The 15560-nt window shown below is 49.2% G+C and overlaps 1 protein-coding gene across 9 annotated transcripts in view; it reads right to left on the reverse strand.

The window, feature by feature from the left end:
- The window catches only part of LOC140732414 (pituitary adenylate cyclase-activating polypeptide type I receptor-like), a 546399-nt gene that overhangs the window by 398238 nt on the left and 132601 nt on the right, over positions 1-15560 (reverse strand). For 8 of the 9 annotated variants that reach the window (XM_073055037.1, XM_073055036.1, XM_073055034.1 and 5 more), the window contains one exon: positions 9917-10121. In XM_073055037.1, coding sequence (XP_072911138.1) covers positions 9917-10036 — 120 coding nt within the window. In that variant the 5' untranslated portion in view covers positions 10037-10121. Of the gene's footprint in view, positions 1-9916; positions 10122-10918; positions 11138-15560 lie in introns of those variants that run through there. The other variant, XM_073055038.1, reaches the window with a different exon arrangement.

The raw sequence follows: 15560 nt of genomic DNA on the forward strand, positions 1-15560 counted from the left end.
TTCCTAATCTCATCAAAGGAGTGATTCATCTGCGATCTCTAAACGAGGAAAATCAGCATAGACCTAATGCAGATAATGGACTGCCTTCATTTAATTCGGTTGACAATTGCATCCTCCAAATCTTCATTTTCATTGTAACATTCAAGATGATTGTCGACGCCTTCAAATTCTTTGTGGCTGCCTAACTTGCTGAAGTAGAGAAATAGTTTCATTTTCACTCCAGGCCGTTCCTGGCATCCACAAGCCAGAACGCTTGAAACCGCAATGAGCAAAACAGTTCTGAACTGTCTTCCTGCTTAGTTCTCAACAACTATCAGTGACAAAATTCACTGCTTTTTGGACACAAACACACGCAACTGTCGCTATATAAAGATTGTTTGTTTGAAGCACAGTGTTGTGCCTAACAGCCACACCAGTGCTAGTCAGAACCTGTTCAGCAAGTCTCCTGCCCCAACTAAACAAAGTGTCCCAAATAAATAAAGGCAATCCCAGCTGTTTTCTTGATTCGTTTTTGTTCTATTGTTCTGATATATAAATTAAATAAATAGTGCAAAAGGAGGGGGGAGAAAAAGGAAAATATTAATGAACAACACACACAAAATGCTGGTGGAACACAGCAGGCCAGGCAGCATCCATAGGGAGAAGCGCTGTCGACGTTTCAGGCCGAGACCCTTCGTCAGGACCAAAATATAAATGAGGTAGTGTTCATGGATTCATTGTCCATTCAGAAATTTGATGGTTGAGAGGGAAGAAGCTGTTCCTGGAATGTTGAGTGTGTGTCTTCAGGCTCCCGTACCTTCTCCTAGATAGTAACAGTGAGAAGACGGCAGGCCCTGGGTGACGGGGTCCTTAATGATGGATGCTGCCTTTTTGAGGCATCACCTTTTGAAGATTCCCTCGGTGCTGGGGAGGCTAGTGCCCACGATGGAGCTGGTAATCACCCCACTATAGCACGACCCAGTCCCCCTGCCCCCCCGACTCTCCTCCCTCACAACGAAGGTGCAGATCACAGCTTTCCCACTCAGGAGGATTAAATCATTCTCCTGTGAGCAGACTGATTAGTTTTGTTGTACACAGCCAAATCATTGTGACTCAGAGGCTGCTCTGCACAATAAAACATAATAATTGCTTGCAGTTCCCTTAGACTAGCTAGCAGCTGGAGAGAGCAGCGCGCTGTGAGCACAGCACGACCACCGTTCACAGTACGAACAACAGCAGTCTCCACTGGACGCTGGCGAACCATCAGAAAGTGCTCAGTACCGGCACAGTCAGCGAGACAAAAAATTTCAGTCTGCACCGTTGGCAGGGATAGTGGTGGCACGGTTCCACTGCAGCGCCAGGTTCAGTCCTGACCGCGGCTGCTCTCTGTGTGGAGTCCGCATGCTCCCCCTATGGATTCCCAGTAGGTAGGTCAGTGGGTTCAATGTTCAGAAAGTCATACAACAACACAGAAACAGGCCCTTCAGCCCACTGAATCCATGCCTGCCATCAAGCTCCCGTTTCCACCAATCGCATACGGCAGAGTGTAGGCCCTTCAGCCCACCATATTGCTAATTGCCCCTTGTTTGTAGGTGGCTGGAGGAATCTTGGGGGAGGGGGAGTTGATGGGGTAGCGGAGAGTGGGGGACATGTCAAGTAGATCTGAAGTGAGGGGAGTGAGAGTTTAAAGAGGTGGTGGATGTCTGGAACAGGCTGACGGGTGATGGTGAATGCTAATACGAAAGAGATGCTTATGAGGCTCTTAGACTCGTGAATGTGCAGGGAATGGAGGGATATGGGTCGCGTACAGGCAGAAGGGATTTAGTGTTCAGCGCAGACATTGCAGGCCGCAGGGCCTGTTCCTGTGCCAATCTATATTCCTTTATATCAGAGAATGAGGGCTGCATTACTGTAAACAGGTGCTTGATGGCTGGCATGGATTCAGTGGGCTGAAGGGCCTGCTCCTGTGTAATGTGACTCCCAAAACACAGAACATACTGTAGAACAGTACATCACACTACAGGCCCTTCAGCCCACAATGTTGTGCTGACCTTTTAACCTACTCCAAGATAAATCTAACCCTTCCCTCCTACATAGCCCTCCATTTTTCTATCATCCATCTGCCTATCTAAGAGCTTCTTAAATGCCCCTAATATTTCTGCCTCTACCACCACCCCTGGCAGTGAGTTCCACACACTCACAACACTCTGTGTAGAAACCTATCTCTGATATCCCCTGTACTTTCCTCCAAGAAAAAGTTTTGCCCCCTTGCCTTGGCCAATTTCTGTCCTGGGATAAAGGTGCCCGCTGTCCACTCCTGCCTCTTATCATGATGTAAACCTGGGTGAAACCAGAACCAGAGTTCATGGGTCAAGGGTGAAAGGTGAAATATTTAAGGAGAACCTGAGGAGGAGCTTCACAGGTGGAGCGTGAAATGGGCTGCCAGCAGAAGTGATGGATATGGGTATGATTTCACCATTTAGGAGAAATTTGGATAGGTGCGTGGATGGGAGGGGTATGGAGGGCTATGGTCCCAGAGTGAGCCACTGAAAGTTTGGATGGGCTGGAGGGTATGTTCTATCACTCTGTGATCTGATGCACCGTGTGAATATCAATCATCTCAAAAGCAATGGTGTTCCTGATGCATCCTTCTATTCATTGGTGAGCCCGAGTGTAGATTGGGGGACCGCTTCATCGAGCACCTCTGCTCCACCCTCAAAAAGCAGGGTTTCCTAGTGGCCAGCCATTTTAACTCCCGTCCCCCTCCCCGTTTTGATATATCAGCCCATGGCCTCTCCTGCCACAATGAGGCCACTCTCAGAATGGAGGAGCAACACCTCATATTTCACCTGGCTTGCCTCCAACCTGAGTGCATGAACATCAATTTCTCCAACGTCTGGTAATTTCCCCCTCCTCTTCAATTCCACCTCTTCTCCTCACCTGCCTGTCACCTCCCCCCGATGCCCCTCCTCCTCCCGTCTCCCATGGTCCACTCTCCTCTCCTATTCGATTCCTCCTTCTCCAGCCCTTTACCGCCTTCGCCTATCACCTGCCAGCTTGTCCTCCTTCCCCTCCCCCTCACCTTATTCTGGCATCTTCCCCCTTCCTCTCCAGCCCTGATGAAAGGTCTCAGCACAAAATGTCAACTGTTCATTCATTTCCATAGACGCTGCCTGACCTGCTGAGTTCCTCCAGCATTGGGTGTGAGTTGTTCTGGAGCTCCCGCCTCTGCAGAATCTCTTGTATAGCAAAGAATACTGTTACATCCCCTGATATAATGGGGTTTATCTTTATATAAACCATGTATTAAAGTATAACATCTTATAATCAACATAAGAATTAGAAGTATATATTAGCATTCGGCCCCTCAAGACGGTGATCAAAAGATCACAACCGGTCTTTCACCTCAGTGCCACTTTGAGATCAGATTGCTAAAGTAACCACCCAGCGATCAGCTCTGCATTTGACATATAGGACGTATACAGTATACAGAAAGGTGCCGGGAAAGGGCCAGTAACATCATGAAGGGTCCCACCCACCCTCCTCGAGGACTGTTGTCCCACTCCCATCAGGGAGGAGGCTGGACCACCAGACTCGAAAACAGTTACTTTCCCCCAGCAGTGAGACTGATCAACACCTCCACCCACTAACTCAACCACCACCACACACCCCCTATCACCATTACTTCATCATTTCCTGTCAGTCACCTTATGTACACACACTCTGTGCCAGCGTCACTTTATGGACATACAATCAATCTACATATATTTTAATATATATTGTCTTATTGCAATCCTGATCTTGTTTTTTTTGGTGCTGTATCAAATCCAGAGTAGCAATTATTTCATTCTATTTTACACTTGTGCACTGGAAATGACATTTAACAATCTGGAATCTTGAATGCGTGCGAAGAAATAAGTTGTTCTCAAGAAATCGTGAGCAATTATGAAATGACAGCTAATTCATGAAATGCCATTGTACAGAGACGGGAATTGAAGAGGAGGGATGTGGGGACTAAAAATTACCAGATGTTTGGGAAATCTTTGTGATTCTGATTTAGATTCATTCACAGCCCTAAGGCTCTGGGGAGATATCTTATCCTCGCACGGCAGCAATGGTGAGGCCAGTGAAGGTGTGCCCAGAATGAAACCCCGCTGAGGAGAGTCATGAGGGGCATGGGATCGGATGAATCTTCTCAGTCTAGTTCCCAGAGCTGGACCGTTAAGAACACAAGGGCTTGGGATTAAGATGAGTGGGGAACGATTTAATAGAATTTTGTGGGGGAACATGGTTTTTTTACACAGAGAGTGGAGACTACTTGGAATCAGCTGACAGAAGAAATGGTTGAAGCTGGCACATAGCAACTTTTAAAAGATAATTGGACGGCTACGTAGCTTGGGAAGATTTTAAGGGGCATAGTTTTAAGTTGTTTGGAGGAAAGTGATAGGGGGTGAATGTCAGAAGTAGGTTTTTTTCTACATAGTGATGGTTGTGTAGAACACCCTGGCAAGGATGGTGGTGGAGGCAGATGTATTAAGGGCATTAAATAAACTAGGCACATAGATGACAGAAAAATGATGGGCTATGTGGGAGGGAAGTGTTAGATTGATCTCAGAGTGGGTTAAATGGTTGTCACAACATCTTGTGCTGAAAGGCCAGTTATGTGTTATAATGTTCTGTCAACACACACAAAATGCTGGTGGAACGCAACAGGTCAGGCAGCATCTATAGGAAGAAGTACAGACACAATCACTCCTTGCCTGCTCTCCATCTCCCTCTGGTGCTCCCCTCCCCCTTTCTTCCTCCCTAGGCCTCCCATCCCATGATCCTTTCCCTTCTCCAGCTGTGTATCACTTTTGCCAATCACCTTTCCAGCTCTTAGCTTCATCCCTCCCCCTCCTGTCTTCTCCTATCATTTTGGATTTCCCCCTTCCCCTCCCACTTTCAAATTTCTTACTATCTTTCCTTTCAGTTAGTCCTGACGAAGGGTCTCGGCCTGAAACGTCGACAGTGCTTCTCCCTATAGATGCTGCCTGGTCTGCTGCGTTCCACCAGCATTTTGTGTGTGTTGCTTGAATTTCCAGCATCTGCAGATTTCCTCGTGCTTGCAGTTATAATGTTCTGTGTTCTATTGGGAAAGTTATGGGGTAAACGTGGGGAAATGGACCTATATTAGAAGGGTATCTTGGTTGGCATGGACCAGATGGGCCTAAGGGCCTGATCTGTGTTATATAACTCTGACCCTTTCTCATCCCCAGTATCCCATGCCTCTCTCATCCCCAGTATGCCATGCCTCTCTCAAAACTCAAGCTAAGCCCTGCACAGTTTTCAACTTCTTTTCCAACTTCCAGCTGACTGTTATCAGACCCTTGAATGGACCCTTTTTAAAGATAAATGAGCTTTATGTGCCACACGTACAGCGAAGCACACAGTGAAATGCGTCGTTCGCATCAAATCAAATCTGCGAGGATGGTGCAGGGCCGCCCGCGGGCATTGCCTGGCTTCTGGTGCCAACGGAGGATGCCAGCAGCTCTCTAACCCCAACCCGTACGAATTTGGAACATGGGAGGAAACCCATGCGGTCACGGGTAGACCGTTCCAAATCCTTACAGACAGTGGCAGCAATTGAGCCCTGATCCTGCCACCGGTATTGTGAAGTGTGACCACAGCGTGATGGACTCCTGTTCTCACCCTCCACCTCGTTATGGCTTTGAACTTTATTGTTTACTCTCTCTGTAACTGTGACTCTTTATTCTGCACTGTTATTGTTCTACCTTGTTTTAACTGAACGATCTGACCTGTACGAACAGCACGCAAGAGAAGCTTTTGGTATACACACAATACTCCCACTGCCCACCCACACCAGAGGCAGGTTAGAGCAGACAATCGACCTAGCAAACTCCACCATGGACGGTCCCAAGCCTGGCTGCGAGAGGAGGAGGGTTGGGCTTGGGGGCTAGCAACTTCTTCCCGTAAAAGCCCAGAGCTACAGGAAAACCAACGGAAACTCCTAAGACCTCACTCCTGGGAGACGAAGGATCTTCGATGGGCTAGGCCCAGGACAGAGGACTCTGGCGAGCTGCTGTTGGCGACCTGCGCCCCAGTAGGGGTGACGGGCTTAATAAGAGGATGAAGAAGAACCCTGGCGCCCCACACGAATTGGAATCCAGAGGGTCTGGGGGAAACCCATACAGTCACGTGCAAGCTCCGCACAGACAGCACTGAGAGTCAAGACTGAACCTTCTCCCCTGGAGCCGGGACTCTGAAATGGCTGCCATGCAGTTCTGTGTGAGTACAGTAGGGCGAAGCAATCACTGCTGCCCTTTCTGAATATCCTGACCAAAAAGCAATACAAATTCCTGAAAAATTTTCCTTATGCTTCAAAGGCTTTCACCTCAAACCATAGTGCACGGCATTGGTGAGGACACACCTCGAATATTGCCTCGACTTTTGATTACTCTGTTCCAGGAAACAGAATTTCAGAGGGTGCAGAGATTCACCAGGATGCTGCCTGGACTAGATAGCATGTCTTTTCTTAGGCTGAGTGAGCGAGGGCTTTTCCCTTTGGACTGAAAGAGGATGAGAGGAGGCTTGATAGAGGTGTACAAGGTGATCAGAGGCACAGATCGAGTGGACAGACAGCGACTTTTCCCAGGGTGAAAACAGCTAATACCGGAGGACATCATTTTAAACTGATCGGATGAGAGTACAGGAGGGATGTCAGTGGTATGTTCTGTACACAGGCTGTGTTGGGTGCACGGAACACCTGGTCAGGGATGGCGGTCGAGGCAGATACAGATGCATTAGGGGCATTTAAGATGGTCTTAGATAGGCAGATGGGTGATAGAAAAATGGAGGGTTATGTAGCAGGGAAGTGTTAGGGTGATCCTGGAGTAAGTTCAAAGCTTGGTGCAACACCGTGGGCTAGAGGGCCTGTACTGTTCTATGAAAGGCAGTGCCAAGCTGGAAAGAGTGTGTGAGGATGCTGCCGGGGCCCGAGTGCCCGAGTTACAGGGACAGGTGGGTTGGTTGGGAACTGAAGGGTGACCTCGTAGAGGTGCACAAAGGGCGGAATGCACACAGGGATCGAAAACAGGGAGTAGTGGAGAGATTTATAAGGGTCCAGAGGGTGGGTGGACAATTTCTTCAGGAAGAATCTGGTGTGTATAGAATGCACTCCCAGAGAAGGCAGCTGAGGCAGATACATAAGCAACATTTCAAACAAAACATATGGATAACTATAAGGATAGAAAGGGTATAGAGGGACACGGGCCAAGCAAATCGAACCGGCTTAGCTGGGCACCTTGGTCAGCATGGACAATTTGGGCTGAATGGCCTGTTCCCCTGCTTGAATATCTATGGTATTCCCGTAGAACACCTATGACTCTATCTCATGTAGTCCAAATTCCATCTTGCAAAATGATGCATCATTAGATGAAGAAATGTGCATTAATACAGTGACCCAGTACAGAGGTTGTGGAGGGTGCTTCGAGGAATGACGGGGTTTAATGCGTGAGGAGGATTTGATAGCTCTGGGCCTGTACTCACTGGGTTTTGGAAGAATGAAGGGAGGATTTCAATGAAACCTATTGCATATTGAAAGGCCTAGACAGAGTGGACGTAGAGAGGATGTTTCCAAATGAGGAGGAGTCTCGGACCGGAGGGCACTGTCTCGGGATAGAGGGACATCCCTTTAGAACAGAGATGAAGAAGAATACCTACAGCCGGAGGGTGGTGAATCTGTGGAATTCATCCTCATAAACAGCTGCAGGTGTATTTAAAGCGGAGGTTGAAAGGTTGTTGAAAAGGGTGCAGCGAGGAAGCAGGAGAATGGGGTGGAGAGGGATAATAAATCAGCCATGATTGAATGGTGGAACAGACCCGATGGGCCGAATGGCCTAAATCTGCTCCTATGTCTTATGGTCTTACTATTGTACGTTTCGGAAGGGCGGGGATGTCCTTCCTGACGGTTTTACTTATTGCATATAGGATGGCACGGCAGTGTAGTGGTTGACATAACTCTAACTAGTATTGTGATTGCTTGATTCGGGTTTGATGTTCTCCTGAGGGGTGGTTTAGGGTGGATTTCCTTAATGGAGAATTCTTTTGCATGACTTTGTTTAAGGCAGGGAGGCTGATGCACAGTCAGTTCTGCTCCTATATCTTATTGTCTTATGGTCTAAGGTTTAATTCTACCGCCGTTCTCCCCATGACTGTGTGGGTTTCCTCCGGGTGCTCCGGTTTCCTCCCACGTTCCGAAGGCGTATGGGTTAGCAAGTTAATTGGTCACATGGATGTCGTGGGCAGTGCAGGCCAATGGGCCTGCTTCTGCTCTAAATAATAATTAAAAAAACATTCAAAGTTACTACACCAAGCCAGCTGTCATCTGGATTTTGTCATGTGACATACAAGCTCAGGAATGTTGCGCTTTTATTTCACATTTCCTGCGCCTGAGGTTCCCTTGACCTTTCCACTCAGTTGAACATTGTTTATGCCAGCTGTCATAGTCTGCGTGGCACCTCGGGACAGCGTGAGTGGCATGTGAACAGGGAACGTAAGAGATGGCAAATTCAGCCCATCGAGTCTGTTCCACCATTCCATCACGGCTGATTTATTATCCCTCTCAACCCCATTCTCCTTCCTTCTCCCTGTAACCTTTGACACCCTGACTAATTAAGGGCCTATTGACTTCCCCTTTACATATACCCAATGACTTGGCCTCTTCAGCCATCTGTGGCAATGAATTCCACAGGTTCACCACCCTCCGGCTGAAGAAATTCCTCCTTATTTCTATTCTAAATGGACATCCGTCTACTCTGAGGCTGTGCCCTCTGGTCCTACACTCACCCATTATAGGAAACATCCTCTCCACATCCACTACGTCTGGGCCTTTCAATATTTGATCGGTTTCATTGAGATAATGGGATTCCTTTAGTCCAACAGATGGTTGGATTAAATCACATATGTAAAACCACGTCGCTAACAGTGTAATTCTCCCTCTGTACTGCAGACTGGATGTTTGTGAGTGGAAATTCAAATCACAATGAATGGAGACAAGAACAACGCCCACGGCCGATGAAGATTTACAATCAGGGGTACCTGGATTCCATACAGATTTAAGTCCAGTTTGTATCAAGTAAAACCACGGCTCACATAAATGCTATCAGTCCCAGCTCACCAAGTAATTTTTGTTTGACACACCACACACCTTAAGACCATAAGACATAGGAGCAGAATTAGGCCATTTGGCCCATCGAGTTTGCCCCATCATTCCATCATGGCTGATTTATTTTTCCTCTCAACTCCACTCTGCTGACTTCTCCCCAAAGCCTTTGATGCCCTGACTAATCAAGAACCTATCGACCTCTAATTCAGACATCATCATCATTATCATCGTCATGTGCCTTGTTGGATAACGTGGGCTATTATGGTCTTCATGTCCGTGAGCGTTCTCGGCAAATGTTTCTACAGAAGTGGTTTGCCATTGTCTTCTTCTGGACAGTGTCTTTACAAGACGGGTGACCCCAGCCATTATCGATACTCTTCAGAGATTGTCTGCCTGGTGTCAGTGACCACATAACCAGGACTTGTGATCTGCTCATACGACCATCCACCACCTGCTCCCATGGCTTCACGTGACTCTGATCGTTGGGGGGGGGGGGGGGGTTCTAAGCAGGTGCTACACCTCGCCCAAGGGTGACCTGCAGACCAGCAGAGGGAAGAAGTACTTTACACCTCCTTCAGTAGAGACATACTGTGTGTCCGCCCAATCACCCGTGCTTTAAATTACCCAGTATAAATACATCATATAATGATCACTGCCTCCTGAGGGTTTCTTTACCTTAGGTTAACGGAGGATAAACTGCAACGTTGTCTGATTGATCGAATCGGGGGGACAGGGTTGGGAGGGCGCGAGTAGAGTTGTTCACATACTTACCAGGGGGAGCAGAAGAGCAGCGATCAGCAGAGAATTCATGGTGACAATCTGCCAAAGGAGCAGCGTGGAGCTGTAACAGAGAGAGAGAGAGGCAGGAAGAAAACCAGGACGATTTTGCATTCCTGTCAGGTAGCTGACATTGCTGAAGACCGCTGAGAGAGATGTCGCCGTGTTCCTCACCACCCCTGTGTCATCCAGTGCAGCTCTGTAAAACAGATCAACAAAACCCAATTCTGAGTGTGAAACACAGGGAAAAAACAAAAAGCAGATAGAAAGGGAAGGAAGCAGGGAGCTGCTGAGGAACAGATCAAAAATAAAACACCAGCGCAGAAAAGAGGAGGAGTTATTTCAAGATGTTACTTGAGATTAGTGAGTGGTTCGCAGTGACTATTGCAAATACTGATGAGCTGTCTCATTAAACACATCTAATAATCCTTTCCCTTTCCGTATGCAGCTGCATTGAAAACAGACAGCACGGAACTTCATACCAGGGAGGCAGACATCCAGACAGGAATACTCGATGGTGAAGTGGTGAATGAGGTAGAGAGGGGAGGGAACTGGAGGGGGGGAGAGAGGGAGAGAGACGGAGGGAATGGGGTGGGGAGGAGAAAGGAGAGGGTTGGAAAAGAGAGCAGCGTAAACAGAGAGTGACAAATTGATGGATGATAATGAGAAGTAAAACGTATATACTCACCAGGCAGACACACACACACACACACACACACACACACACACACACACAGAATCAAACACACACACACACACACACACACACACACACACACACACACACACACACACACACACACACACAGAATCACTCACACACACACACAGAATCACATATACACACACACACAGACTCAAACATACACACAAACACACACAGGCAGACACAGAGACACACACACACAACACAGAGAGAAACACACACACAGACACACACATACAACACATGCATGCACAACACAGAGATACACACACACACGGAGAAAGAGGCACCTCTCGGCTTCATTCACAAATTTGATCTTCAGCGCTTGTCATCGTGGCATGTTCTGGCAGTCAGGCTCTGGAGCAATGATTCATAAAACCTCCCCTTCATGCTCGCAACCCAGGTAGACTGTGAGAACGCTCGGCAGGCGTGGCCGCTCATGCAAACACCTCCATTTGTATCGGCGTGGCAGCAGCTTGCTGAACTCCACATGGCGGGCAGAGAGGAGACCCTCGGTCCGCTCAGCCGTGCCCTCCCTCCCGGAGCCGACTGAGCTGCCAGCTTGTAGAGAGAGATCCAGGTAACCTCACGGAGCACAAAGTGAGATGCGTCACCTTCAGCCTTGATGAGAGACTCCAGCAACTTCACAGCTGCTGTTTCCAAATACAGCCGACAATTTGCTGCCACAGTTAACACAGCGCTCTGGGGAGTAGCACTCCCTCAGTCCTCCACCGGGGAGAGTCGCGCTCCCTCAGTCCTCCACCGGGGAGAGTCGCGCTCCCTCAGTCCTCCACCGGGGAGAGCCGCGCTCCCTCAGTACTCCACCGGGGAGAGCCGCGCTCCCTCAGTACTCCACCGGGGAGAGACGCGCTCCCTCAGTCCTCCACCGGGGAGAGCCACGCTCCCTCAGTCCTCCACCGGGGAGAGACGCGCTCCCTCAGTCCTCCACCGGGGAGAGACGCGCTCCCTCAGTAATCCACCGGGGAGAGCCGCGCTCCCTCAGTCCTCCACCGGGGAGAGACGCGCTCCCTCAGTACTCCACCGGGGAGAGTCGCGCTCCCTCAGTAATCCACCGGGGAGAGCCGCGCTCCCTCAGTAATCCACCGGGGAGAGTCGCGCTCCCTCAGTACTCCACCGGGGAGAGACGCGCTCCCTCAGTCCTCCACCGGGGAGAGCCGCGCTCCCTCAGTACTCCACCGGGGAGAGTCGCGCTCCCTCAGTCCTCCACCGGGGAGAGTCGCGCTCCCTCAGTCCTCCACCGGGGAGAGTCGCGCTCCCTCAGTCCTCCACCGGGGGGAGACGCGCTCCCTCAGTAATCCACCAGGGAGAGCCGCGCTCCCCCAGTACTCCACCGGGGAGAGTCGCACTCCCTCAGTCCTCCACCGGGGAGAGCCGCTCTCCCTCAGTCCTCCACCGGGGAGAGCCGCTCTCCCTCAGTCCTCCACCGGGGAGAGCCGTGCTCCCTCAGTCCTCCACCGGGGAGAGCCGCTCTCCCTCAGTACTCCACCGGGGAGAGACGAGCTCCCTCAGTACTCCACCGGGGGGAGACGCGCTCCCTCAGTCCTCCACCGGGGAGAGCCGCGCTCCCTCAGTACTCCACCGGGGAGAGACGCGCTCCCTCAGTACTCCACCGGGGAGAGACGCGCTCCCTCAGTCCTCCACCGGGGAGAGACGCGCTCCCTCAGTCCTCCACCGGGGAGAGACGCGCTCCCTCAGTACTCCACCGGGGTACTGTGTGGCTTTGAGAACACAGTACAGCACTACAGGCCCTTCAGCTCACAATGTTCTGCCAACCTTTTAACCCCCCCAAGATTAATTTAATCCTTTCCTGCCACAGAGCCATAAAAGATTCTGTAGTTGCTGGAAATCTGGAACAACACACACAAAATCCTGAAGAAACTCAGCATTGATGGAAATGGATATGTAGTCAACGTTTCGGGTCAAGACCCTTCATGTCACTATTAGTCCTCCATTTTTCTTTCAGACATCTGCCTGCCTAAGAGTCTCCCTAATGTGGCTGCCTCTACCGCTGCCCCTGGCAATGCATCCCACACACTTCAAAAATTAGCTTTATTTCTCACATGTGCATTGAAACACCAAAACATAGAGTGAGTTGTCATTTTACTGCTCCCTATGTAAAAATGCAATCTTTAACACTCCCCCCCGTTCTTTCCTCCAATCACCTCCAAATTATGCCCCATTATTATTAGGCATTTTTGCCCTCGTACAAAGACCACTGGATCTATGCCCCTTATCTTGTAGAAGTCTATCAAGTTGCCTCTCATCCTCCTCTACTCCATTGTGAATAGCTCCAGCTCACTCAGCCTCAGCTCATAGGACAGGCTTTGCAGTCCAGGCAGCATTTCTGTAGAAGCCCTCTGCACCCTCTCTAAAGTATCCATATCCTTCCTACGACGTAGCCCATGAGACCGAGACGAGGAGCGGGATTCGACACTTCCTACGATGTAGCCCATGAGACCGAGACGAGGAGCGGGATTCGACACTTCCTACGATGTAGCCCATGAGACCGAGATGAGGAGCGGGATTCGACACTTCCTACAATGTAGCACATGAGACCGAGACGAGGAGCGGGTTTCAACACTTCCTACAATGTAGCCCATTAGACCGAGACGAGGAGCGGGATTCGGAACTTCCTATGACGTAGCCCATGAGACCGAGACGAGGAGCGGGATTCGGAACTTCCTACGACGTAGCCCATGAGACCGAGACGAGGAGAGGGATTCGGAACTTCCTACGACGTAGCCCATTAGACCAAGACGAGGAGCGGGATTCAACACTTCCTACGATGTAGCCCATTAGACCGAGACGAGGAGCGTGATTCAACACTTCCTACAATGTAGCCCATTAGACCGAGACGAGGAGCAGGATTCGGAACTTCCTACGACGTAGTCCATTAGACCGAGACGAGGAGCGTGATTCAACACTTCCTACGATGTAGCCCATTAGACCGAGACGAGGAGCGGGTTTCAACACTTCCTACAATGTAGCCCGTTAGACCGAGACGAGGAGCGGGATTCGGCACTTCCTACGATGTAGCCCATTAGACCGAGACGAGGAGCGGGTTTCAACACTTCCTACAATGTAGCCCATTAGACCGAGACGAGGTGCGGGATTCGGCACTTCCTACGACGTAGCCCATGAGACTGAGACGAGGAGCGTGATTCAACACTTCCTACAATGTAGCCCATGAGACCGAGACGAGGAGCGGGATTCGGCACTTCCTACGACGTAGCCCATGAGACTGAGACGAGGAGCGTGATTCAACACTTCCTACAATGTAGCCCATTAGACCGAGACGAGGAGCGGGATTCGGCACTTCGCCCACTGAGTCTGCTCTGCCATTCAGTCATGGCTGATTTATCTTCCATCCCAACACCATTCTTCTGCCTTCTCCACAAAAGCAAACTTTTGTCATGTTTGCTTTTTAAGATCCTATCAACCTGCACTTTATAAACCCAATGACAAAGCCTCCACAGATTCACTACTTTATGGCTAATGACATTCCTCCTCATTTCTGTCTAGAAGGGATGTCCTTGTATTCTGAGTCGGTGCTCTTTGGTCCTAGACTCCACCAATACTGGAAACATTGTCTGCAAATTCATTCTATTTAGGCCTTTCGATATTCAAGATTCAACTCTGTTAGATCAACTTGCAATTATGTTTTGCTCTGAGTCTTGCCTTCTGAATTGAAGAGTAGTCTCCTTTGTACAGTGGAGTGCCTGATGGTCAGCAAGGATCCAATGGGCCAAAGGCCTGTTTCCATGACAACCTATACCTTTACAACCTATCAAGCATCATTGGGAGCTTGGACAGTTTACAGACAGGAACATGGACAGGAACGTAGACAAGAACGTGGACAGGAACGTAGACAAGAACGTGGACAGGAACGTAGACAAGAGCGTGGACTGGAACGCAGACAAGAGCGTGGACAGGAACGTAGACAAGAACATGGACTGGAATGTAGACAAGAACGTGGACAGGAATATAGACAGGGATGTGGACAGCAAATTGGACAGGTACACAGACAGAAACATAGGCAGGATAATGGACAATAACATGGATAGGTTCATGGACAGAAACACGGACAGGAATAGAGACAAGAACATGGAAAGTAAAATGAACAGGTTCATGGACATGAACATGGACAGAAATATGGACAGGAAAACAGTCAGGAATATTGACAGAAACATGGACAGGAACACCGACAGCAATATAGAAAGGACCATGGACAGGTACATTGACATCATTATGGGCAGTTTCATGTAGAGGAACATGGACAGGAAGACAACAGAAATATGGACAGGAACATGGGCAGACTATGTACAGGGCCATAGACAGGTATGTGGAGAAGAATGTGGAAAGGATTATGGAGGGGTTCATGTACAGTAACATGGACAGGAACATGTGCAGCTTCAGAGAAAGGAACATGGAAATGGAACCTGGTCAGAGCTGTAGACAGGAACATGGAAACGAACACTGAAAGGAACATAGATAGGTTCTTGGGTAGTTTCATGGACAGAAACTTGGAGAGGAACATGGAAACTTTCATAGACAGGATCATGGACTAGAATATTTTGTGGAAAATGGATTGGAACATGAAGTGGAACAGGGAGTGGAGGAAAGGCAAGACCATCGACAGTAACATGGACAGGAACATGGATAGCAACATCAACGGCCTCATACACAGGAGCATAGACAGGTTTATGGACCGAAGCATGGAGAGGTTCATGGATAGGAACATGTGCATGTTCATGCACAGGACCATCGACAGGAACATTGACAGGAATATGGACAGGAACATGGACAGGAATATTGATTGGCACATGGACAATTCATAGGCAGGTAGAAGGACATGTTCATGGACAGGGTAATGGATGGGAACATGGAGAGGAACATAGACTGGAACATGGA

Source organism: Hemitrygon akajei, chromosome 8 (genome assembly GCF_048418815.1).
Source record: "Hemitrygon akajei chromosome 8, sHemAka1.3, whole genome shotgun sequence".
NCBI lineage: Eukaryota > Metazoa > Chordata > Chondrichthyes > Myliobatiformes > Dasyatidae > Hemitrygon > Hemitrygon akajei.